At 43.1% G+C, this 23,609-nt stretch overlaps 2 protein-coding genes across 9 annotated transcripts in view; both read right to left on the bottom strand.

The window, feature by feature from the left end:
* Positions 1 to 23,364, bottom strand: part of SDE5 (silencing defective 5) — a 58,915-nt gene extending 35,551 nt beyond the window's left edge. For 3 of the 6 annotated variants that reach the window (XR_016105305.1, XM_088965571.1, XM_088965569.1), the window contains exons 1-7: positions 23,172 to 23,362; positions 20,826 to 21,397; positions 19,942 to 19,967; positions 4,109 to 4,186; positions 3,073 to 3,146; positions 2,650 to 2,909; positions 10 to 101 (exon numbers count right to left, since the gene is read on the bottom strand). Coding sequence is in view for 4 of the 6 variants with exons in the window: in XM_088965571.1 (XP_088821697.1) it covers positions 10 to 101; positions 2,650 to 2,909; positions 3,073 to 3,146; positions 4,109 to 4,186; positions 19,942 to 19,967; positions 20,826 to 21,387 (1,092 nt within the window). In the remaining 2 variants the exon portion in view is untranslated. Of the gene's footprint in view, positions 1 to 9; positions 102 to 2,649; positions 2,910 to 3,072; positions 3,147 to 4,108; positions 4,187 to 19,941; positions 19,968 to 20,825; positions 21,398 to 23,171 lie in introns of all 6 variants that reach the window. The other 3 variants (XR_016105306.1, XM_088965570.1, XM_088965572.1) reach the window with 2 other exon arrangements.
* On the bottom strand, positions 14,584 to 17,255 carry LOC148875856 (uncharacterized). 3 transcript variants are annotated; one of them, XM_088966570.1, is made up of 3 exons: positions 15,790 to 17,255; positions 15,287 to 15,715; positions 14,584 to 15,213 (listed from the first exon to the last, which is right to left on the bottom strand). In XM_088966570.1, exons 2-3 carry the CDS (start codon positions 15,668 to 15,670, stop codon positions 14,833 to 14,835), a joined length of 765 nt encoding a protein of 254 aa, XP_088822696.1. In that variant the 5' UTR covers positions 15,671 to 15,715; positions 15,790 to 17,255; the 3' UTR covers positions 14,584 to 14,832. The 3 variants fall into 3 exon arrangements, with proteins under 3 accessions (XP_088822696.1, XP_088822697.1, XP_088822695.1); XM_088966571.1 differs by having other exon boundaries at positions 15,287 to 17,255; XM_088966569.1 differs by having other exon boundaries at positions 14,584 to 15,715.
* Positions 23,365 to 23,609: the final 245 nt, after the last annotated feature.

The raw sequence follows: 23,609 nt of genomic DNA, 5'->3' as shown, positions 1-23,609 counted from the left end.
TCTACTTACAGCTCTATAATATTCCTTCATCATAACCCAATACTCCTTAACAGCTCTACGAAGGACTTCGTAGCTATCCTCCCCATCTACGGTGGTGTTATCTAGAAGAATTTATAAGATATAGAAACAGTAAAAAGGTAACAAGAAAGTCAAAAAAAGGATACTTTGCAACAAGTGAAAACATATACTATCAACAGAACAGGGGCACACCTCCTTAGAGAGTCAAACCATTTGCTTATTCACATTCTTTCATTACTTTTGAATATTAGATCTGGGAGATGCAATTGCCTTCTCAGAATTGTCATCTTTTACTCAAATTTGAACTTTTCAGGAATGCAAAAGTTCATTATGAGGATATCTATCTTTAACAATTGTCCTTAACTCCTTTTTCAAGAGTTGGACCCGAAAATTTAAGCTTTTTTTTGAAGATAAAAAATTAAATTTTATATTGAAAAATAAACAAAGTTTAAGCTTAAGCTTTGGACATTAGCAAATTTGAGCTTGAAGGACTATAAGGTTTTCAAAAGGATCAAGGGTGCATAATTCATAATAGGGCATTAGCAAATTTGAGAACCTCATTGTTATTTTGGATGTTTCACAAGGGAAATCATGAAAGTAACGTAAAAGCAATGAGGATATTTTCTAATGCAGTTTCACAATGGAGCACATCCATGGTTGTTTGTAAACTTCCACTGAACCGAAATATTTCCACAAATTTCCCTGTTTTAGTGGCACTTGAAAATGAAACTTTCTTGGATGAACATTACATGGCTTGAGTTAAATCTTGGTACTTTGATTTTTTTGATTAAATGTTGTATATGCAACAGAAAAATGAAAGACTTTAGTTGATGCCTATAAACAGTGTGATGGATTCATGGAAGCATAAAGAAAATATTATAAAAAGAGATAGGTACTTTTTTCATGGACAATAAATGAAAAAGGATAGGCTCCAACCAATGTTTTAAAACGCGGAGGCATGACGTGAGGCATTCTACTACCTAGAGGCGTGAGGCATAGTTTAGAACGCAAGAGGCGTAAGCCTCCTGAGCGCAAGGAGGCGTAAGCCTCCTTAAGAGGAGGGGGGTTAGGATGAGGATGAAGAGGAAGGGGGATCTCATTTTTTCTTTATTTTTAATAAAAATCTTTTATTTTAAGAAGAATAAAAATGCATAATATTAGTTGAAAGGGGGGGTCTTGTCGAAGTGGAGGTGAGCGAGCGAAGTGAGCTCGCACCCCCTAGCCAAAGGGGCAGGGGGCAAAGTGGCAAACCACTTTCTTTCCCTTATCTTTTCTTCCCTTCCTTTCCCTTTCCTTTCTTTTCTTTCCTATTCTCTTCTTTTTCTTTTTTCTTTTTTTTTTTTGTCTTTTTATATATGATGTGCATGAGGCGCATGAGGTGTGCGCCTCTAGCATGCCTCATGAAAAAAGAGCAAGAGGCATACGCCTCAGGGCGTTTTGGGAGTGCCCCGCCTGGAGGCGCGCCTCCAGACATACACCTCCCACGCCTTTTAAAACACTGGCTCCAACCAAATTTTAAGGCAAACCACTACCTAAAATAAAATGCATTTAATGGGTCAAAAAACATGGTTTAAAATGTCCCTAATTTCCCTAATATTTCCACGACATATTTCCATTTCCATGGGTAGCAACACGAAATTTTACTAGAATCGACATTTCCCCAATGAACACTAATAGAACTATGTGGAGTACAAGAGATAGTTTCCACAACGTATTTCCATTTCCACTTTCTTGGGTAGCGACATGAAATTTTACTAGAATCGACACATTCCCTAGTGAACACTACCAGTAGTATGTGGAGTACAAGAGATAGTATTATAACATAAGTTGGTGACAATATTGTAGACATGTGAAGTAACAAGTCATTGTCCACCTAACTTACATGACGACAATTTCAAGCTAGCTCAATATTCATTCCAAACATGTAGTTAAATATTAGTTTTTGTTTGTGTAGTAGATTATTTGGTTGATCTATTACAACCATGTATATTTTCTGAGTTCAAATTTTACTTTTAACTCATTCTAGCATAAAGCTCTGAATGGTTTACAGGGCAACTTCAGAACATATTCTTTTGTCTATAACCTTAGTTTCATAGCTTTGTTTAGTGATTTGGAACAAGATAATAATTTAAAAAGGTGTGCCTATGCTTCATTTATCATTTCATAAAATATCATTCTATATTTTGCATATTTTACAATGTTTCTACCATATCTATAATTTTTACAATATTTCCATACGCTATTTCCAACATTTCCAACATGTTTCTTATACTTGGATGACCGACATTTCCACTGACATCGACATTTTAAACCTTGCATAAAAAAACCTTTCTCAAACATATCGGAGATAATTACATATCAGAAAATCATAAAAAAGGTCATTACCCAATGTTGGCCCCCGATATCTCTGGGGTCATGGGAAGGGTAGACTGGATACAGTCCTAACCTTTGGCTTCTTCTTCTTCGCTTTTTTTTTCTTTTTTGCACAAAGTGGTTTCTCTCATATAAAACACAAAAAAGAAGACATAAAATGATGCTGACTGTTTAACATGTTCTCATTTATGACTTAATAAGCACTATCTACTGTGTGTGTGTGTGTGTCTTCACAGCTATGATTGTTTAAGGACATACCTTCAACAGTGTTTTGTTGCAATTCTACAATTCTAGTTGAATGTTCTCCAGGTGCGTCACTTGGAGGTTCAACTACCACAGTTCTTCTAGTTACTCTCATGCCCCTCACTGCTCTTGGTGGGCGGGCTCTTCTTGATACTTCTTCAGGTCTTTCAGGAACAGTAAACAATGCTGTTAGCACTTCCTTCTGAAGATCATATCTTTGTTTGTCTCTATAATGTGGTTCCACTCCATTTGCATTTGAAATTTTAGCTCTGTCACTGTCTCAATAGGAGAAAAAAGCAAGTTTGACCTTAAACAATACATTAAAAAGGAAGAAAATCATCTATACTAATGTTTTGATTGAGAAAAAAAAGAAGGCCATTAACCCAATACCAGACCCAGCTCCAACCAAAAGTTCCTAACAAATGCAGACAAACTTACATTTGTGCAAAATCCGCAGTCTTCAATTTTTCTTCATGGGAGAGAAATTCTGGTTTTGAACAATTATCCTTCAACTTGGAAGATAAACTTAAATAAGAAAATAGAACCGGTATAACAGTGAAAAGTTATGGGCGCAAACAGCTACAAACAATTTTCACATTTGCTTATTATCATATAAAAAATCATTGAATAACTTTGCAGGTCCATAGCTCAATCTAGACAAGCTCATGTTCTGTAAGGAACACACACACGAATCTAACTGACAAATGTTTTCAAGGTGAAGTTGAATATTATATGCTCTCAATTATTTCAATGCAATGTTTCCTTTTGCATTGACATTTTCAGGTTCAATGTACCTACACCAATATTTTGCTTGTATATTTAATTTGAAAATTATAACCACTTACTAAAATATTAACACATGAAACAAGTTCCACATTAGCTACTGCTTTTCTTTTTACTTAATATATGCATATCTCATGGACTATATCATTCTTCTAGCATATAGGTAAATTAGTGACATTTATAATTCAGGTACACAGGCAAATCGCATCTAAGCATGAAAATGAATTGTTTACTACCCCATATTGATCTTGATAGTTGTCATGCAAAATCAAATTTTTTGGCATATCCACTATTCAATATATGCCAGGTCCTGGAAATAAGAAAAGATTCCATCACTCATTCTTTTAAACCTCAAGTTCAGATTTTTTTTTTTTGGGTGGGGGATGGGGTTTTAAATGCCTTAAGTCCAGTCCATATCTCCTATAAAGATCTCAATGGTAACACAATTGTTTATCCAATCAGAAAATGACAACTCTTCAGACTTGTTAACTATCTACACACGATTACTTTGAATAGATATCCCTATTCATGGCCTTGATTTATTTATAAGTGACATTTAATTGCAAAGAGAAACAAACAAAGAACTAGTCCTTCGAAGAAGGCAAAGTCAGAGATTTTATTGTGATAAAGTATAACTACTTCAGAAAATAAGCATAAGACATTTTGCAGTCATTTGAAACTCAAAACTTACCCTTACAGCCGACACACCAATAATGTCATCATTCTTCTCCAAAGTTGATGTTGACATTACAAGTAATTTCTCCATGCTCTGTATGGAGAAGAAATTCATAAAATCAGAAAAACTCACCTCATAAATTACATCCACATCAGAAGTTGACAATATGTATTTTTTTATCAATAACAGAATTTCATTAGAAGACTTTTAAAGCACGGTAATTACAAGAACAGGAGAGGCAAACTTTCTTAACTCTCCCCAAAGAATATGTAATTTTCTTTGAAAAGAAAAAAAAAATATTTCAAAATTTGTAAGCTAAATGAAAAGATAAGAGGCATCAACCTTGAAGGTGTTTATTAACTGAGCTAGAACAAATAAAGTAAATGAAAGTACAAACTTATTTGTCTAGAAGAAACTGGTGATACTTTGGTCATGGTGCAGAGTGAAGATGGCATACACATTTAACCAATTGAGAAGATACAGGTTACTTAAATGCTAGAAAGTATCAATACCACACATCTATGACAAAGAACATACTATTACAAGTTGAATGTGCAAAAAAAAATTCGAGTAACTTGGATTAATTCTTTAAGACAAAATGAAATCAATCCTCTGACATTTATTCCTTTGTCTTGATTGTTTAAGGAGCAGTAAGAAGAATGTTCTACCAAGATGACACCAAGTCATATTGTACTTTTTGGAAAGTTGAATCTATGCAAACACCAAGTCATCTTTTCTTGTAAAAAAGAATTTCACTGAAGGGGAACCTGGGAAAAAGAAAAAGGAAGAAAACAAACAAAGACCAAAAGCCTAGCAGGTATGAAAGGGTCCACAGGGGTTTATTAGTGTTGAGATTTTTGGGCAGATTTGTGCAGATTTAGTAGTTATTGCTGTTATATATGCAGTGGTTCTTTTGAGTTATATATGCAGTTTTGTGTGTTAGGCGTCCTATAAGGGCATATTAGTCATTGTACCCCTTTTTTAATTAAGAGTATAAATACTAGTGAGGAGGGCGACCAGAACTGATTGCTCTCCTTTTCTTTCTCAATTTCTTCTCTTCTCTTTGATGTGGGTGCCGGCAGCAGCAGCAGTAATTTAGTGTTCTCATCCTATCTTATCTATTCAGTATTCTTACCGATGAAGGAAGATTTGGCCCGACCTCTCTATTACGTGACACGTGGCAGAAACAACAGCTCGGCAAAAGGGGCCAAGCCTAGGCGGGAACAAGGGGACACTAGCGGACTGAGCTCCCTACCGGGGGCCCGAACTGACCCACCTTGTAACAGCTCGGGACACACTTCGCCGAACTGACCCTTGTAACAGCTCGGGATACACTTCGCCGAACTGACCCACCTTGTAACAGCTCGGGATACACTTCGCCGAACTGACCCACCTTGTAACAGCTCGGGACACACTTCGCCGAACTAACCCACCTTGTAACAGCTCTCGGGATACACTTCGCCGAACTGACCCACCTTGTAACAGCTCGGGACACACTTCGCCGAACTGACCCTTGTAACAGCTCGGGACACACTTTGCCGAACTGACCCACCTTGTAACAGCTCGGGACACACTTCGCCGAACTGACCCACCTTGAAACAGCTCGGGATACACTTCGCCGAACTGACCTGCCCTATAGATACCTCCGAGCTCAAGACCGCCTCGCTCAGCACTTCGCATCACTTGGCACCAAAACCAAACAAGTCGTACCATGCTTGACACTAAGGAAGTTCGTGCCCAAGGGCGCCGCGCCTGACTGACTTGGGATCTGACGTTTGGCGGCAGCACCCTAAATGGCCACCTGCCACCGCCACTGACACCGCCATCTCCAGTTAGATGACGGTTAGGCAGCGACGGTTCTGTCTCAGTAGAAAGGACGACGACCGAATTGACAAGCACAAGGGTAATCATACTTGACCTGACAAGGGCCCCGGGACGAGTGCACGAGGTGACTATAAGAGCCCCCTGCCCCCCGACAACAGAGGTATGCAAACTTTGCGCTATCTGGTATTACCTTGCTTTTGAAGGATTCTAACTTGAGCTTCGGAGCCTCTACACCGGGTTCCCCCCGGAGCTTCTCCATCTCCTCCGTTTCAGGTTCCCTGCTACCCCGTTCGGAAGCAAGGCAGTGGACAGCTAAGACCGGCCGGATCGCGCTCCATCAATTGGCGCCGTCTGTGGGAACACGCTTCAAAAAGCCTCCCTCCAAACTTCGATAACCCCTTTTCTCCAAAAAAAAACCCAACACTCATGGCCTCCTCCAGCAACACCGGACGTGGCACGGCGACAAACGCCACCGGGGAGCGACTTCAAGTCCCCGTAGTGTGCGTTGGACAGTTCACCATCCCCCTTTCGGCGGATGGGATCCCCAGCTTGAACGCGCCACAAGCAGTGGCACCCGTAAACCCTCCTACCACAAGCATCCCCTTTCCTCTCCCCATTGAGACAACCTTCACTGAACCGGCTGTCGTCCCCCTGGCAGCTAGCCAAAACCGGTTGGAGGACCTGATGCAGTGGATGCGGGCAATGCAAGCCCAAATGCAACAGTTCCAACAGCACCAGCTTCACCAGCACCAAGTACTGCACAACATCTCCCAGTATCACTATCAACAGCAATTCCCCCAACTGCCACTAAACCAACCACTACTTCCGCCTCGCCACCCCGCTCCGAGGCCGATCAAGGCCTCCCCGCAGGATGGGCGCCCCCACCAGGCGAAGGCCTCCCGGCCCCAGAACCACCCCAACAGCCAGGCCTCGTCCCCAGGCCGAAGAGAGAAAAATGTCATCCCCGCCTCGCAACCCGCGGGCGGGTCGGGAACCTCGCCCGCGAGGTCGGCACCCCGGCGCTCCGAGCCCGAGCTCCCGCTCACCAAAAACCGATTCAGCGCCCTGGCTGCAGACTACCAGCATTCCGGGCCCATCGAGCTCGGTAACACGGAGGCCAGCAGCGCCAGTACAAGGCCCGCTCAATGGCGAAGGCGCCGGCGAAGTCGCCGAACCACCACCCGTGCCTTGTCGGAATTCAGAAGCAAACACATGAGCTTGGGCGAGGTAGGGGCTGCCCCGGCTCTCTCCGTTCCTTCCCCCCTCGCATCGGAACTCCTGGCGGTCCCCTTACCCAGAGACTTCAAGCTCCCACCTCTGGACAAGTACGACGGGTCCTTCGACCCCAACGACCACGTTGACGCCTTTCAGTCGCAAATGCACCTCGCCAAGGCCAGAAAATCGTGCATGTGCGTGGCCTTTACCACCACCCTCAGGGGGGTAGCCCGCACTTGGTACAAGAACCTGGCCCCCGGGTCGATAAAGTGTTGGGCCCAGTTCATGCAAGTCTTCACCACACACTTCGTCACCAACCAACGGTGCCCCAGAACGGAGGAAAGCATCTTCGGAGTAGTCCAAAGAGAAGGAGAATCTATTCGGGGCTACATCAAGCGATTCAACGAAGCATGCTTGCAGATACCACGGTTGGACCCCGCAGTGCAGCTCGCGGCGGCCAAAAGAGGGGTGACGCACAAAGAATTCAAATGGCACATGGTGGCCAACTGGACAGAAAGGTTTACCTGAAAACGGCTCTGAACCTTGTCTGACAGAGGCCAAAGGGAAAACTCATATGATGAGTGGATGTGATCCTTCACAGAAAGGTGGTGGGGTTATGCAGCTGAAACAGTTGGCTCCATGCACCCTATGTGATTTCCCACATTTCCAGAGACAACCCGTAGTCTCCGTCACTGAGAGAGGAGGGAAATCTCATAGACGAATAAATGGAAATGGATCGTAGATTAAAATCCATATCTATGAAATGAACATGAATCAAATTAGGTTGTGGACTGATGTTTGCTCTTTTATCAGAAAATGGCAAACGGATCTTTTGCAAAACTACTTGATGACAACAAGTTGAAGGGCCCAAACTATGCTGATTGGTACAGGAACCTTATGCTGGTCCTAGCTTCTGAAAAGCTGGACAAAATGGCAAAGAATCCTGCCCCGGAGCGTCCGGGTGATAGGGCTTCTGAGGCCCGAAGGAGAGACTATCAAGAATGGGAGGAGAAAAACTCCCTTGCCCGGTGTTACATCGTTGCCTCCTTAGACAACCCGATACAGAGGCAGTTCGATCAGATCAAACTTGCCAAAGACATATTGGACAGTCTCAGGACAATGTATGAAGAGTAAAATCGTTCTACTCGACAAAAGGTCTTGAAACAGTTCATGACCTCACAAATGTCCAAGGGTCAACAAGTTCACGACCATTGTCTTCGGATGATGGGATACATCAACGAACTGGAGGCTCTTGGATCCGGGCTGGACCTTGCTACCCAGATAGATGCTATCCTTAACTCTTTGCCTTCTTCCTTTAATCCGTTCATCATGAACTATAACATGAACAAGCTGAATGTCAACTTACAAGAGCTCAGCAATATGTTGCAAAGAGTTGAGGAACTGATTAGAAATGATGAGCCTGTAGCCATGCTTGTTGAAGCTGGCAAGACAGGCAAGAGAAAGAGGAAGGCAAAGAAGCCTCAGAAGAAAGCCGCTAAGAGCAAGAAGCAGAAGAAAGACAAAGCATCAGATGCCTGTCACTTCTGTAAAAGACCGGCCACTGGAAAAGGAATTGTCCTGCCTACCTGGAATCCAAGAAAGGTAACTTTGAAACTTGTGTTATAGAAACCAATTTGTTGGTAGCTTCTGCTTCCTGGTGTATTGACTCCGGGGCTTCGACTCATGCTTGTAACTCACTACAGGGGTTCAAGGTAAACAGAAGGCTGAGTGAAGGAGAAGTCACACTCTTCTTGGGGACTACTGCAACTGTTGCAGCCGCGGCCATAGGAACCGTGGAATTAATTTTTAGAGAAGGAATAATTGTACTGAAAGACTGTCTTTATGTACAAAATTTAAGGAGAATTTTGATTTCTATCTCAAAACTGTGTGCAGATGGTTATTCTGTCTTCTTTAGTAATACGATTACTATTAAAAGAAACAACAGATTCATCGCATACGGGGAACTGGAGAACGGTCTCTATGTTCTACATCCTTCTCTAGAAACTAACATAACCGAAACTACGTCGGCTGAAATCCCTAAGAAGAGAGCTCGTGATACAGTTAATCCCGCGTGTCTGTGACATTATCGACTTGGCCACATCGATGTTGACCGAATCACAAGGTTGGTAAAGGATGGTCCTTTGGATTTTCTAACTGTAGAAGATCTTCCCACTTGTGAGCATTGCCTACAAGGCAAGATGACGAAACGGCCATTTAACGGTAAGCCTGAAAGATGTACGGGCACACTTGACCTAATACATACTGATGTATGTGGTCCCCTGAGTGTTAGGACACGAAATCAACACGTGTATTTCATCACCTTCACAGATGATTTCTCACGATACGGTTACGTGTACCTAATGAGACACAAGTCTGAATCCTTTGAAAAGTTCAAAGAGTTTAGACAAGAGGTCGAGAAACAGTTAGGGAGAGAGAGATTAAGGCCCTTCGATCAGATCGAGGTGGCGAGTATCTCTCTGACGAATTCAGGGACTACTTAAAAGACAATGGGATAGTATCACAATTAGCTCCTCCTGCTACACCACAACTTAATGGTGTTTCGAAGAGGAGGAATAGGACCTTATTGGATATGGTCTGGTCGCTTCTCATACACTCAAAGTTACCCACATCCTTTTGGGGTTATGCATTAGAGACTGCGATTTATGTGCTGAATCGGGTTCCAACCAAATCGGTTCCAAATACTCCATATGAACTTTGGACCGGAAAGAAACCAAGTGTCAGACACTTGAAGATTTGGGGTTGTCCAGCACACGTTAAACGAACGAGTGCCTATTCTATGACCCAAGTGAGCAGAAAGTGTTCTGCAGTCGCAATGCGCAATTATTGGAAACCGACTATATCCTGGACACCCATCGTCAGGAAGTTGTTCTTGATGAGGAGAGCTCAGGAGCAGTGGGAGATGTCCCACAAGTTCCAGGTAGTGACCAACCTAGAAGATCCACTCGGGTATCCAGACCACCAGTCCGTTATGGTTATGACCAGGATAGTTACCTGGTGGAAACCTTGACTAGTGAGGAGGATCCCGTGACTTACACGGAATCTATGTTGGACATAGATTCTCAGAAGTGGGTGGAGGCCATGAGAGCAGAGATGGACTCAATGGAGACCAATGGAGTCTGGACTCTAGTAGATCCGCCCTCCGGGGTAAAAGCAATCGGTTGCAAATGGATTTACAAGAGGAAGAAGGGCCCCGATGGTAAGGTTGAAACCTTCAAGGCTCGTCTAGTGGCGAAAGGGTACACTCAGAAAGAGGGCATCAATTATGAGGAAACCTTTTCGCCTATGGCCATGCTTAAATCCATTAGGATCCTGCTAGCTGTAGCAGCATACCATGATTATGAGATTTGGCAAATGGATGTCAAAACTGCATTCCTGAATGGAGATCTTACTAAAGATATCTACATGCAGCAGCCGCATGGCTTCATTGCTGCAGGTCAGGAAAACATGGTATGTAAACTTAATAGATCCATTTATGGACTTAGCAAGCTTCTAGAAGTTGGAACATCCGTTTTGACTCTGCCGTCAAATCGTTTGACTTCGAGCAGAATCCGGAACCCTGTGTTTACAGGAAGTACAGTGGAGATAAGGTTACCTTCTTGGTTTTGTATGTAGATGACATTCTACTCATTGGGAATGATGTAGGTATGTTAACTACGGTGAAAATATGGTTATCACAGCAATTCTCCATGAAAGATCTTGGAGAAGCCTCCTATATACTGGGTCTTCGACTCTATAGAGATAGATCGAAGCGGATAATAGGATTATCCCAATCTGCTTATATTGACAAAATAGTCAAGAGATACAGCATGGAAATCTCCAAGAAAGAAAATGTTCCTTTCAGGCACGGAGTCACTCTCTCCAAGAAGATGTCTCCCAAGACTTCTGAGGAGATTGATGGCATGAAAGACGTTCCCTATGCCTCTGCCGTAGGGAGCATCATGTATGCCATGCTGTGCACTCGTCCTGACATAGCTCAGGCAGTGAGTGTAGTAAGCAGATTTCAGGCCAACCCAGGGCAGGAGCATTGGACTACTGTGAAAAACATACTTAAGTACCTTCGAAGGACAAAAGAGTTCTGTCTAGTATTTGACGATAGCTCACTACATATCCAAGGTATACAGATGCCGATTTCCTGTCAGACCCAGATGATAGAAAGTCTACATCTGGATATGTTTTCACGATAGGATCGTGTGCTGTTTGCTAGAAAACAGGGGTCCACTGCAGACTCCACGACCGAGGCCGAATACATTGCCGCAAGTGAGGCTGCCAAAGAAGCCGTATGGATGAAGAAGTTCATTCATGAGTTGGGAGTAGTTCCGTCCGACACATCACCCATCCCATTGTTGTGTGACAACAATGGAGCCATTGCTCAGGCTAAGGAGCCACGAGCCGACTCGAAGTCGAAGCACATCGAGAGGAAGTACCACGTACTGCGGGAGATTGTTGGTAGAGGGGACGTCCTGATTCAGAAGGTAGCGTCAGCGGATAATGTAGCAGACCCATTGACAAAGCCACTATCACAGAAAGTGTTTGAGAAACACGTGGAAAGCATGGGACTCCGGCTAGTACCTGATTGGACCTAAGTGCAAGTGGGAGCTGTTAGACAGTTTTGTATGCCCTTAGCTTCAATCAAAATTGATGTACTTTATGAGTTTATTGTAAATGAATAAAAGTACATATTTGATTCATGTTCCCTTTGTATGTTTCTGTGTAATACCCTTAAACTGGACACTTATTGAGACTCCTGTTAGTTTAGAATGTTCACAGCAAGTGGGTCAGTCTGGGGAGACCTATCCTGACAAGGCTGACACTGTGGTGCCACCAAGTCGGTTGGGGTGGCTTGTCTCAGCTACCGGGGTGAGACCCTAGGCACATACAGTGTGGGATTAATTGAATCTTTGAACTGGACCAAATTTCCAGTATTGCCCTGGACCTTGGCGATTGATGGGCGAAGCTGGAAAGTTACACCCGACCCCTAGACTCGATTATAATACTGCACTAGGTGTCGGATCGGGCTGTCTTTGATGTACCAATCAGTGAGATCCTTAGCGGGGGTCAAAACCTGGGTATGTTGGGACAATCCGAGAATTCATCTGAGTGGGTGATCATAGTGACAGGATCAGCCCCTTTGTCGGACAAAGGTAATGATCGGGGATGCGCTCTCACTGTTGGAAACCAAGACTGCCGACAGCCGATTTCAACCGTTGCAATTTGTTTTGCAAAGTATATTTTATATGAGATATAAAAGTATATATATTATGGTTTCTAAAATGTTTGCAAAAAGATTTTAATTCCCGAGATCCATATAAGTGGAGAGTGCAACACTGTTCCTTGCAGCCGAGGGAGAAGTCCTCTCTTGTCGGGCAGTGTATGATCATTATGGGCTGAGAGGTTAAGTGTAAGACCGTTGAGGATAATACCTGATGGGCTAATCTTGCATCTGCCCACAGTCCCTGGGTGTTACAAGGTGGCTTGGCCCAATGACCACTTAGGGTAAGTGTTGGGCCCATAGAGCCCATTTGATGGGTTTCAGGGTGTGCACTGTCTTAACAGTGTATTCGACCAGGCCTTGTAACAAAGGTTGGGCCGAACCCATGTGGCTGATGTGTAGATCAATGCTTGAGTCCCACGCCATACAAGGAAGCCCAACTGGGCAGCAGTTAGGAAGGTTAAGTGAGCACATAAGCTTAATGGGCCTAAAGCCCATTTCGAACTGGGCTATTAATTTACTTAATTAAAGGGGCGAATTCTGAGATGGATTAGCAGTTAGGATAGGGTCTTAATCCTATCCACTCAGAGAGTCCAGATCTGAATGTGAATCAGATCTAGAAACCTCCTAATAAGATTAGGATAAAGCTAATCTAATCTGCAGATAAGATAAGGGTTTATCCTTATCACTAGAAGAGAAGGCTGATCCAAATATGATTTGGATAAGCACCTCCTAATGGGATTAGGAGCTGATCTTTTCAAGTTAACAAAAGGTAGGAGGGGGCGGCAACCTTGAAAGAGACCAAGAAACACATCAGATCCTCTTTAGTGCTGAAATCAAGAAGAGAGAATTCTACACCCTGCGAATACTCTCTTGCCGCCTCCCTGCTCTTGCCGCCCTGTTTGCCAGTTCGATCTCCAGCTGTGGGAGAAGTCAAGATTGGATCTTGACATCAGTTCTTTGAGAAAGGACTGAAAAGGGAAGTTGTGCTCACGTTCCATCCTGCTGTTTCTTGCGAATGACAGAGTTCTTGGGGAAGAACACTGTTGATTCTGCTCCATCCTGCACTGCGCCATCTTCAGTGGGAGCAGTCTTTGGATCCTTCTTTGGGCGTGAACACCTTTGTTGGGAGATATTGCTTCTCCGTATCAGATATCATTCTCTCCGATTCCTTTTCGTTCAGATCTGGTTCAGTTTAAGGTTCAAGATTGATCCTTGAAAATATGATTTTCTAAATAGGGAATGTGATTCCCAGTTGAAGGGAGAGAAAAATTTTTGAAATTCGCCCCTTATTCCGCAATCTTTGGGCGTCCATGGGATGGATCTCTCATCCCCTTCAAGTATGTCGGTTCGGGTTACCTCGGGTACTAATCTCCGACAACGGCAAACAGTTCGAGGATATCAAGTTCCAAGAGTGGTGCCAGAACATGGGGATTCGGCAAAATTTCACGTCAGTCGCGCACCCGCAGGCAAACGGTCAGACGGAAGTAATGAACAGAGCCATCTTGCGCGGACTGAAAGCACGTCTGAATCGAGCTAAGGGATTGTGGGCCGAAGAGCTACCAAGTGTCTTATGGGCTCACCGAACTACCGAAAAAGCAACCACGGGAGAAACCCCCTTCAACCTCACCTACGGCACTGAAGCAGTGATCCCGGCCGAAATCGAAATACCAACGTTGCGATTAGAAACATACGACGATCGGACGAATGGAGACAAGCTACGTACCAACCTCGACCTACTGGACGAGGTAAGGGACCTCGCGCACATCCGAACAGCGGCATACCAGTAGCAGGTAGCTCACTACTACAATAGCAGAGTTAAGCAACGAAGCTTCCGAGTCGGCGACCTGGTCCTTCGTAAGATTATGGTGCCCAAACCCGGCATGGGCAAGCTTGGACCTAATTGGGAAGGGCCCTATAAAGTAAAAAGAGCGCTCGGGGGCGCATACGAACTCGAAACCTTGGAAGGCAAACGAGTACCTCGAGCGTGGAACATCGTGAACTTAAGGCAATACTACCTATAAACCACCAAGCAAAGTGGACGAAATCAGGCCCTATGTTCTACAAGGCAAGCCAAGAGGAACTTCGGCGTAGACAAACAAAGAAGAGCACATTATCAGCTCGGCAAACAATCAGTTCGCGGCATAAAAGACCGCGGAAATTTAATAACCCGGCAAAGAAACAGTTCGGGGAAGATGAGCAAGGGGAAAAAGACATACTCCATTGCAAGAAACAGTACATTGGCAAAAAAAATAAATTTACATGCCCGGAGCCACTTCTTCGCCATCGGAAGGCACTTCAACAACACCCGAAGGCCCTGCCTCTCCTTCAGAGTCCAGCTCGCCATCGGCAGCATTGGCCATCTCCTGAGTTATACGCGAAGTGGTTATGGCACTTACATCGAGGTCAGGGTACGTATTCCGGATCATCCACCGTCTCAACTTGAACCCCCTCCTGTAAGAGTCCACCATCAGATCGTCAAAACGCGGAGAAGCAATGTAATCTTCAAATGCCTTCTTCTTGGCGTCTTCAATGCCTTGGGAAAAATATGTGTTCTTTCCCTGATGTCCTCTTGAAGATATTCGACTTGATGCTGCAAATCCAACTTCAAGTCCGCCATATGCTTGACAACTACCCCCATGGCCTCGGCGTCACGCTGAGACCTCGCCTGTCTGGCCATCGCGACGCGAGCAGCCTCTTCAGCAGCATAAGCAGCCGCCTCAGCAGCCCGGGTATTTGCCTCTGCAGCACGGAAGGCTTCTTCAGCAGCATGAGCGGCAGCCTCAGCAGCTCGCGCTTGTCGCGAGCTCCTCTCCACATGGGCCACCAAGGCATGAATTGAAGAATTCACCTACCAAAAGAAACAAGTGAGCAAATGACAGCAGAAGCAACAGAATAAAAAAGGAAGACAGAATCTAACTTACCACCATGGCATGTGTTACTGCGCGGCAAGCGACCTGATTCAAGGGAAGATCGGTCCACGCCGCGACCTCCTCAGGGAAAATAGCGTCCCTACTCTTCTTAAGAGCGTAGTTCGGCGTCAACATGCTCCTAAACTCCCCTGGAGCTCCCGAGCCTGAGGGCCCAGCCCGCGTATGAGCAGACCCGGAGTGAGCAGGAGCACTTGAGTACGCAGGAGCGCCCGTATGAGTGGTCTCAACGTAAGGCGCCCCGGCAGTTTCGTGCACCGGTGGAGTCACTTCGGGCTCCCTGGGCAGATCCTCCGGTGTATGGTCTGGGGCTTGGGGCTCCTCACCCAGGGGCAGCTCGGTACGAGTTCGCTTGGCGACCCGCTTCCTCCTCTTCATACCTTGGAACAAACGCCCCACGAGTTCTCTCCGCGTCCATCACACCTGCAGAAACGAGTTCGACATCAGAAAAAACGAAAAGAACAGAGCAAGCAAGAACCGCATAGCTAGAAACCTACCCGAACTCAGGCCGGCTGCAATAAGCTTGGCCTCCGTTAAGTAGTGGTGGCACTTTAAGCCTTGTCGCGCCCATTGCCGGAGGCCCTTAACCGTTTCTTTATCGAGAGTCACGCCTAAATCGGGAGCGGCCTCACCCCACCCGATCTGAAAAGGCCATCCTTGTGCACTTCGCACGCCGAAGTAGTCCCGCTTCCACGCCGGGACCTTATTAGGAAGATCGTGCAGAAGCTTAAAACCCTGGCGAGGAGTAAGGTAATACGCCCGTCTCCCCCCAGGAAGAGGACCCGCCTGTCTCTTGAGCATCAAGATAGAGGAGAATATCTCTAGGTCCAAGGGGAAGTTCTGCTCGCAAAAAAGGGAAACTGTCCCCACCAGGTTCCGAATAGAGTTCGGATGAAGCTGGCCAATGGTGACACCGAAGTGGTTTATGACTTCGACGAGAAGGGGATGGAAAGGAAGTCGCAACCCTGCAGCGAGCTGCTCTCGAAAAATCACGATCTCGTCGGGACCGTGTTCCCAAGGAAAACTACCCGAAGGAATAAAATATGTGTACCCCCCAGGAAGATTGGAAGACAGAAGTATGGATTGAAGCCCCTCAGGCGTCATGGTCGAAGGACCAAACCTGTCTAGCATCCGACCTCGGCGGGAGGTAGACGCCAAACTGCCCGAAGCGACTTGGCCCACTGGTTCATAGTCTTCAAGCTCCACCTCAGGATCACTTAGGCAGTCTGGGGACATGGCTCGGTTGATGGAACCTACGTCGGCCCTACTCGAAGAATCGTCTGAGCTATCAAAGCTAGACATTGGGGAAAAGATGGATTCAAGAAAGTACTCACCGAAAAGTTTGAAGAACAAGCCAAATAACCGTGAAGACTGTATAACCAGCCTTGACGCGAGCTGGAAAAGACTTGGACGCGAGCTGAAAGGTTGGATGCGAACTCAGTAGACAAACCGCAGAAGTGACAAACCAACCGGGGTCCCCCACTATTTATAGCTACAGTAACCAAGAATCGACCGTGCAGACCGAAGACGATCCGACGGCCCACGTTCTTACCGACCACACAACCCTTAAGGTCGAGACGTGATTGGCGCACGTCTTTCTGAAAAAAGCGAAACGTCAGCGCACGTCTTTTTGAAACTGACGTCGCTTCGACACGCGTCTTTTCCGAAACTGACGCGCCACACGTCTCCCTGACAGTCGCCCGCGCACGTACAGCAGTGGCGCGCCTTTTTGAAATGACCCACTGTCACGTCCCAGCGGCGCGAATTGGTTTGAAATTTAAAACGCGCGTTGTCACAACCACCAGCGTTCTTGAGTAAGCACGTTTCCAGCCTTCTCGGAAACCGAAAGAACCCTAGCAAAAGCGTCTCGTGCAGTGAAGGTTCGAAGGACGGGACAAATCCACCTGCTACCTCGCGAAAACTCCCCGCACCATGGCAAGACCCCCAGCACAAGGAGTGGGGGCAATTGATGAAGGAAGATTTGGCCCGAGCCTAGGCGGAAACAAGGGGACACTAGCGGACTGAGCTCCCTACCGGGGGCCCGAACTGACCCACCTTGTAACAGCTCGGGACACACTTCGCCGAACTGACCCTTGTAACAGCTCGGGATACACTTCGCCGAACTGACCCACCTTGTAACAGCTCGGGATACACTTCGCCGAACTGACCCACCTTGTAACAGCTCGGGACACATTTCGCCGAACTGACCCACCTTGTAACAACTTGGGACACACTTCGCCGAACTGACCCACCTTGTAACAGCTCGGGATACACTTCGCCGAACTGACCCACCTTGTAACAGCTCGGGACACACTTCGCCGAACTGACCCTTGTAACAGCTCGGGACACACTTTGCCGAACTGACCCACCTTGTAACAGCTCGGGACACACTTCGCCGAACTGACCCACCTTGTAACAGCTCGGGATACACTTCGTCGAACTGACCTGCCCTATAGATACCTCCGAGCTCAAGACCGCCTCGCTCAGCACTTCGCATCACTTGGCACCAAAACCAAACAAGTTGCACCACGCCTGACACTAAGGAAGTTCGTGCCCAAGGGCGCCGCGCCTGACTGACTTGAGATCTGACGTTTGGCGGCAGCACCCTAAACGGCCACCTGCCACCGCCACTGACACCGCCATCTCCAGTTAGATGACAGTTAGGCAGCGACGGTTCTGTCTCAGTAGAAAGGACGACGGCCGAATTGACAAGCACAAGGGTAATCATACTTGACCTGACAAGGGCCCCGGGACGAGTGCACGAGGTGACTATAAGAGCCCCCTGCCCCCCGACAACGGAGGTATGCAAACTTTGCGCTATCTGGTATTACCTTGCTTTTGAAGGATTCTAACTTGAGCTTCGGAGCCTCTACACCGGGTTCCCCCCGGAGCTTCTCCATCTCCTCTGTTTCAGGTTCCCTGCTACCCCGTTCGGAAGCAAGGCAGCGGACAGCTAAGACCGGCCGGATCGCGCTCCATCACTTACCTTATCTACTTTTAGTAGCAGGGATTAGTAGGAATCTTATCTATTCAGTGTGCTTATCTTATCAGTTCAGTAGTATGGATTAGTAGGTAGTTTTATCTTATCTTATCAGTTCAGTAAGATAGATTAAGGGAGTATTATCTTATCTTATCAGTTCAGTAGGATAGATTAGTAGGGAGTCTTCCTAATTAGCAAGGAATCTTCCTAAAAGTAGGATTCTTATCTCTTGTAATCTCCTATTTAAGGAGCTGAGAATATTGAATAAAACCATCGAAAATTTCAGTCAAGAAAGAGAGCAAGGAGAGTTAGGTGATCTCTTGGACAAATCACCATTAAGGCACCAAGATAGGTTCATCAAGAGCAGGGAGGAACAAGGGAAAACAGGAGGTTTTCCCCGTGGACCGACCCGTGACGAAATCCTATTCCCGGGCCCATAACACTCTTTCTCTTCTTCTTCAAGAAATTTCTCTTTTCTTTACAGATTCTTTGATTCAACAGTTTTCTACTATTAGAAAGAAGTTCATGTTTTACCACAGATGCCCCCCATGTGTAGAGTTGTTTAATTTTTGACAAAATGACATATTGGGGCTTCAAATATTAATAACTTTCCTTCACCAGAAGTGGCACGTATCATGACATGTATGACCTGGATAGAAACAAGAGCATATAAGGCAAATTCCACACATCTATTACTTCCTTACCAACAATTCTAAATGAGAAGAAGAGAATTGCTTCAAAGCATGCCACTGTTAATTTAAAAGGTGTTTCCTTGCACTCAATACCCCTCCACTAAAAAAAGAACCCTTTTGCCTATTGTGCTTCCTTAACTAAACAACATTATTACTCAACACAGACCAATTATTTGAAAATTAATATGTACTTCACCAAAAAATTCAAACTTATTATATAAAATCAAGGTGAAAAAAGAATTGAACTTTTTCAACTGAAAAACAACAAATAAGAATTAGATGTATCATAATCAATCTAAGAAAATGGAATAAATAAAGATTTCACAGAACCTTCAGTTTTGTTGATAAATATTCTTTGCCAATAAAAAATACAAATTAGATGCTATTTACATTATTAAGATTATAAGCCAGTACAAGAACCACGACAGCGGACCACAACCTGCTCGTGACACTATGCTAGCCAAGCCTGGCCTGGTTTAGATTATGTTCAATAGTCCAGGCCATACCTGCACTTAATTTAAAATAAATAATAAGAAACTTCAGCCAAGACCCAGCTTATATCAAAGAAGCCAAAGTTTAGATTAAGCTTGGAGTTCTCTGCAAAGCTGGCTTATCTGTACCTAGGGGAGGAAGATGCCATCCCAAGACCAGCTAAGCTCAGTCGTCCAAGTAAACCAAGCTGGTGGAGACCAATCTTATGCACTGATTCAGAGAAAAATTACTTCCAAGCATGACTAATCTTTCTATAACCTTGATCATTCATTATTTCTAACATTCACCTTTAATATGTGACTGAAGAACACAAATGAATAGTCTAAACAAGATACATACTGTAATTAGAAATCCCTCACTAAATAGTCCAAGAATTTCTGTGCCCATGCTCAACTCATTATATGAATAACATATGAAATGAATCTAAACTACTTACCGGTCAGAAAACAAATGAATCCTAGGTACAAGGAGAATATATGTAATACCTTTTCCATGTCATATCCGCAAAGACCTACATTTCCAATTTGATTAGTTATTAACCATTACACACCATGATACTTTATATAAATGACAACATTATTGTTATAATGCAATGCTGAACTTGTATGTACATATACATGTACATATACATGTACATGTATATGTATATGTATATGTATATGACAACATGATTGTTATAATGCAATGCTGAACTTGTATGTACATGTACATGTACATGTACATGTATATGTATATGTATATGTATATGTATATGTGTGTGTACATATATGACAAGCATAGATCTTATGTTCAAACAAGAACCAAAACCCCCTATTTGGTAATGTTGTTTAGTCATTCGTCCTAATAAAACATCTTCTTAAAAAGCAATTAAAACTATAAAATCATTATTTTTTGTGTGAAATCTAAGAATTTAAGACCGTAACATGGACTTGTTTGGGCTTGCCTCGAGGGGTGTGGCATAAAGGCGGCTTGTAGAATCAGGAATGTAATATGTCACATTAGCTACTTGAAGTAATGTAATTGAGAAGAAAAGAGATTATGGGTTTTATATTCTTGAAAATGTTTTATATGTTTGATTTTATTTTTAAATTCCCATTTGAATATGCTTTACATGTTATGTTTATGTATTTTAATTTTAGATAATAGGTTTTAAAAATATATATTCTAAAATATCAGTTATATTTTTATTAGTATTATGTTTAATAATTTTTTGATTTTTTTGCATTTTTTTAATTTTTGGCTTTTTTATTTTTTTTACATTTTTTTTTAGATTTTTTTAATTTTTTTGCGCCTTGCTTAAAAAGGCGCGCACCTTTTTGAATAGTCCCAAGTGAGCTACTCAAAATATAATAAGACAATGATGGTTTACCAAGAACTTCTTGAATAACATCCCTACGAAGCTGAAATCCATCTCCAAGCATTCTAAACAGAAACTCTTCCATGTCCTTATGCATTGTTTCATTTGTTGAAGAGCTACCATCTTCTTGCCAAAGTTCAGATTCTGGCAAATCCTTGGAATCAAATTTCAGCGGTTTGGTGGCTTTGCAAGATTCACTCTGCACTTGTGTGGGCCTAATATATTCTTTACCAATGACACTTGAAACAGTACCCATTGAAGCAGAATATCTTCTTGGCTTTGATGTCTTGGAATCCTTATATGCACAAGTCAACTTCTCAGAAATATCATCTGATGATGAAACTGATGATGTTGTATCCCTCAAACCATTATTGAGTGGATGTACGAAAGTATCAGAACTATCTCCTTGCAAATTAGCCAGAATCTCAGCAGCTTTATTTGCATCGCTTTTTGCCTTGCAGTAAGCTGCAGCTATGTCTTTTAGAGAGAATACAGCACCAAAGGCATCAAGTAATATCTCCAAGGCTCTTCCCTCATCGTCATTCCCTAAACTGCATGAACTAGATCTCTCCATTGCAGATGTTCTTCATGCCACAAAGGAAAATAGGAAGTCAGATAATAGTTAGGGAATAAAACAGCTAATGAAAAGTTCAATAACATTTGAACAGAAATAATTGACAAATCAAATTTCTTAAGCATAAACCATTGCTGGTAGGAATCAAAGGAATTCATAGTTAGAAGGTAAATGATATCTTTCTATAACTGCAAAACTAACCTAGAAATTGAAAATTTGTTATCAAACATTCTAACCTGGAATATCCACTTAACATGTGTATCTTGTTAAAATTAGTAATTCTAACTTTCGGATGTGTACTCCCTTGTTCTCCTACTATCAAAACTAGAAAATGTCATTTTGGATCAAAACTCTTCAGATGATAGAATTTGGTCTCCCTTGCCTAATGACCTCTTCTCTTGTGCTTCCTTTTTCAACCTTCTTGTCCTTTCAGAACCTTTGGGACGAACTTCTCAGTGAAAGAAAGCTAAAATCAAATTCCTGAATCCTGACTCTCACATCAAAACTATAGTCCCTAACCACAATGACCAAGTCTTCATTAAATGAACCCCAACTCTCTCCATTTGCATAAAACCCTTAGAGAATCTCCACAATTCTCAATGTTAATCAGTGAAACCTAATTTTTAATGACTACTATCCAACTTAGTTAAAACAAAGTCAGGATCCAAATTATGTAGGAATATTTGAAATTCTGATTTTTTTTGTTTTGATTCCAGGAATAACCAAAAAGAGGTATACATGGACTAAGAAATTCCTGTGATCTTGATCTTGGTATAATACAGAGAAAACAGGAATAAATATAGTAGATGTGAAAGAAGAGAGAAATTAATTTTGAGGAAAAAAAGGAACAAGAGAAATAAGTGATAAAATGAATATTGTTTAGTTGATTTATTCAAGAGTTTTTTTTCTTTATGAAAATTCGATTGGATCTCAAAATTCCACCAAAATGTCCATAAAATTTTCATACCAAACCATGCCAAGACATAGCCAAAAATTGAAATTTAAATCCTTGACTGAGACTCACAGTAAGGTACTAAGAAGCAAATGTATTGAAGAACAAAGCCAACAAAGAACCTATAAACTCGTGAGCCAATGTATAAATGATTTAATAGAAATGAGGGGGAAAAACGTATCATTTCATTGATAATGAGGTGCTATCCGATACAAAAAATCAGAGGCAGGTCATGGAGACAGATGCATACGCAGTCAATGTGAGGTAAGAATGAAGACCAATATTACAAAAGATGTAAAATGATTCAAATAAAGAAATAGACAAAATAACAAAAGTCTTAAAAAGAATGGTAGTCGTCAAACAGAAAATTTGAATAGCGATGAAGTAATATCCAAGAAAAAATATTGAATGCAGATTACGTACTCGATGCTTTTGCAGTCAAAATAAGATAAAAGGAATAAACCCCAAATCCACGGATTCTTGAGCAATTTTTCGAAGTGAACAACAAATCCTATTAACAAAATAAGAATTAAACAAAAAGCTAGGGAAAGAAGCTCTCTGGAAAGACAGAAGGCAATCAAGATAGAATATCATAACAAATACAATCAATCCAAACCACCTGGAAACAGACAAAAAAAGGACAAAAGGAGGTTAAACTAAACTAATGTAAACGCCACGAGATGAAATTCATGAGTTTCTCAATAAATAATAAAGCATCCACAATGAGACAACATTGTAGTAGTACTAAAGTCCAATTCAATCCAAGGCGATGAGAACAAGCAATAAAAAACAATGAAACAATCGAAGTCTGCAATCCAAGCGAAGAACTCACTTCAAACTAGGGTTCTGGAAGACGATTTTACAATCAATGACGGAGGGGAGCTCCCGCTTCTTCTCGCTCCTCTGCTTCCTTCTGAAGGAAGCCGAAAGAGATATAAAAAGATAAAACGCGGCAGACCGTTCGTAGTTTTATGCAACTGCTCTCTGCTCTTGTAAGGGCTTCACTAGAATATTATAATTATACTAATAAATCAATACTAAAAATACAAATAAATGGTAGGTAAAGGAATAACTTTTCTTGCTCTTTTTTTTAACTCTGATTATTTCTTCTGTGACTGTCATGTACATAACATGACATAAGGAATAACTTTTCGCGCTCAATTGGGAGTGTACAAATACAAATACGTAGTGTGCAAAACCTTGTATTTTGTACTAGTGGGGATCGTGCGAAGTACGGAAAAACCTTATGAAAAAGATATACTAATTTATG

Source organism: Nelumbo lutea, chromosome 1, assembly GCF_056320005.1.
Source record: "Nelumbo lutea isolate HS-2025 chromosome 1, American lotus-T2T, whole genome shotgun sequence".
Lineage (NCBI taxonomy): Eukaryota > Viridiplantae > Streptophyta > Magnoliopsida > Proteales > Nelumbonaceae > Nelumbo > Nelumbo lutea.
Note: the sequence above shows the minus strand (reverse complement) of the source record. Positions and strands in the feature narration are given on the sequence as shown.

What these genes read in the sequence shown, in the direction of transcription:
- LOC148875856 (XM_088966569.1), bottom strand. Translation starts at nt 16,594, where the DNA reads ATGTCTAGCTTTGATAGCTCAGACGATTCTTCGAGTAGGGCCGACGTA. An exon ending in TGCAGCCGGCCTGAGTTCGG is followed by an intron (nt 15,716 to 15,789) that starts GTAGGTTTCTAG and finishes TCGTTTCTGCAG; the next exon opens with GTGTGATGGACGCGGAGAGA.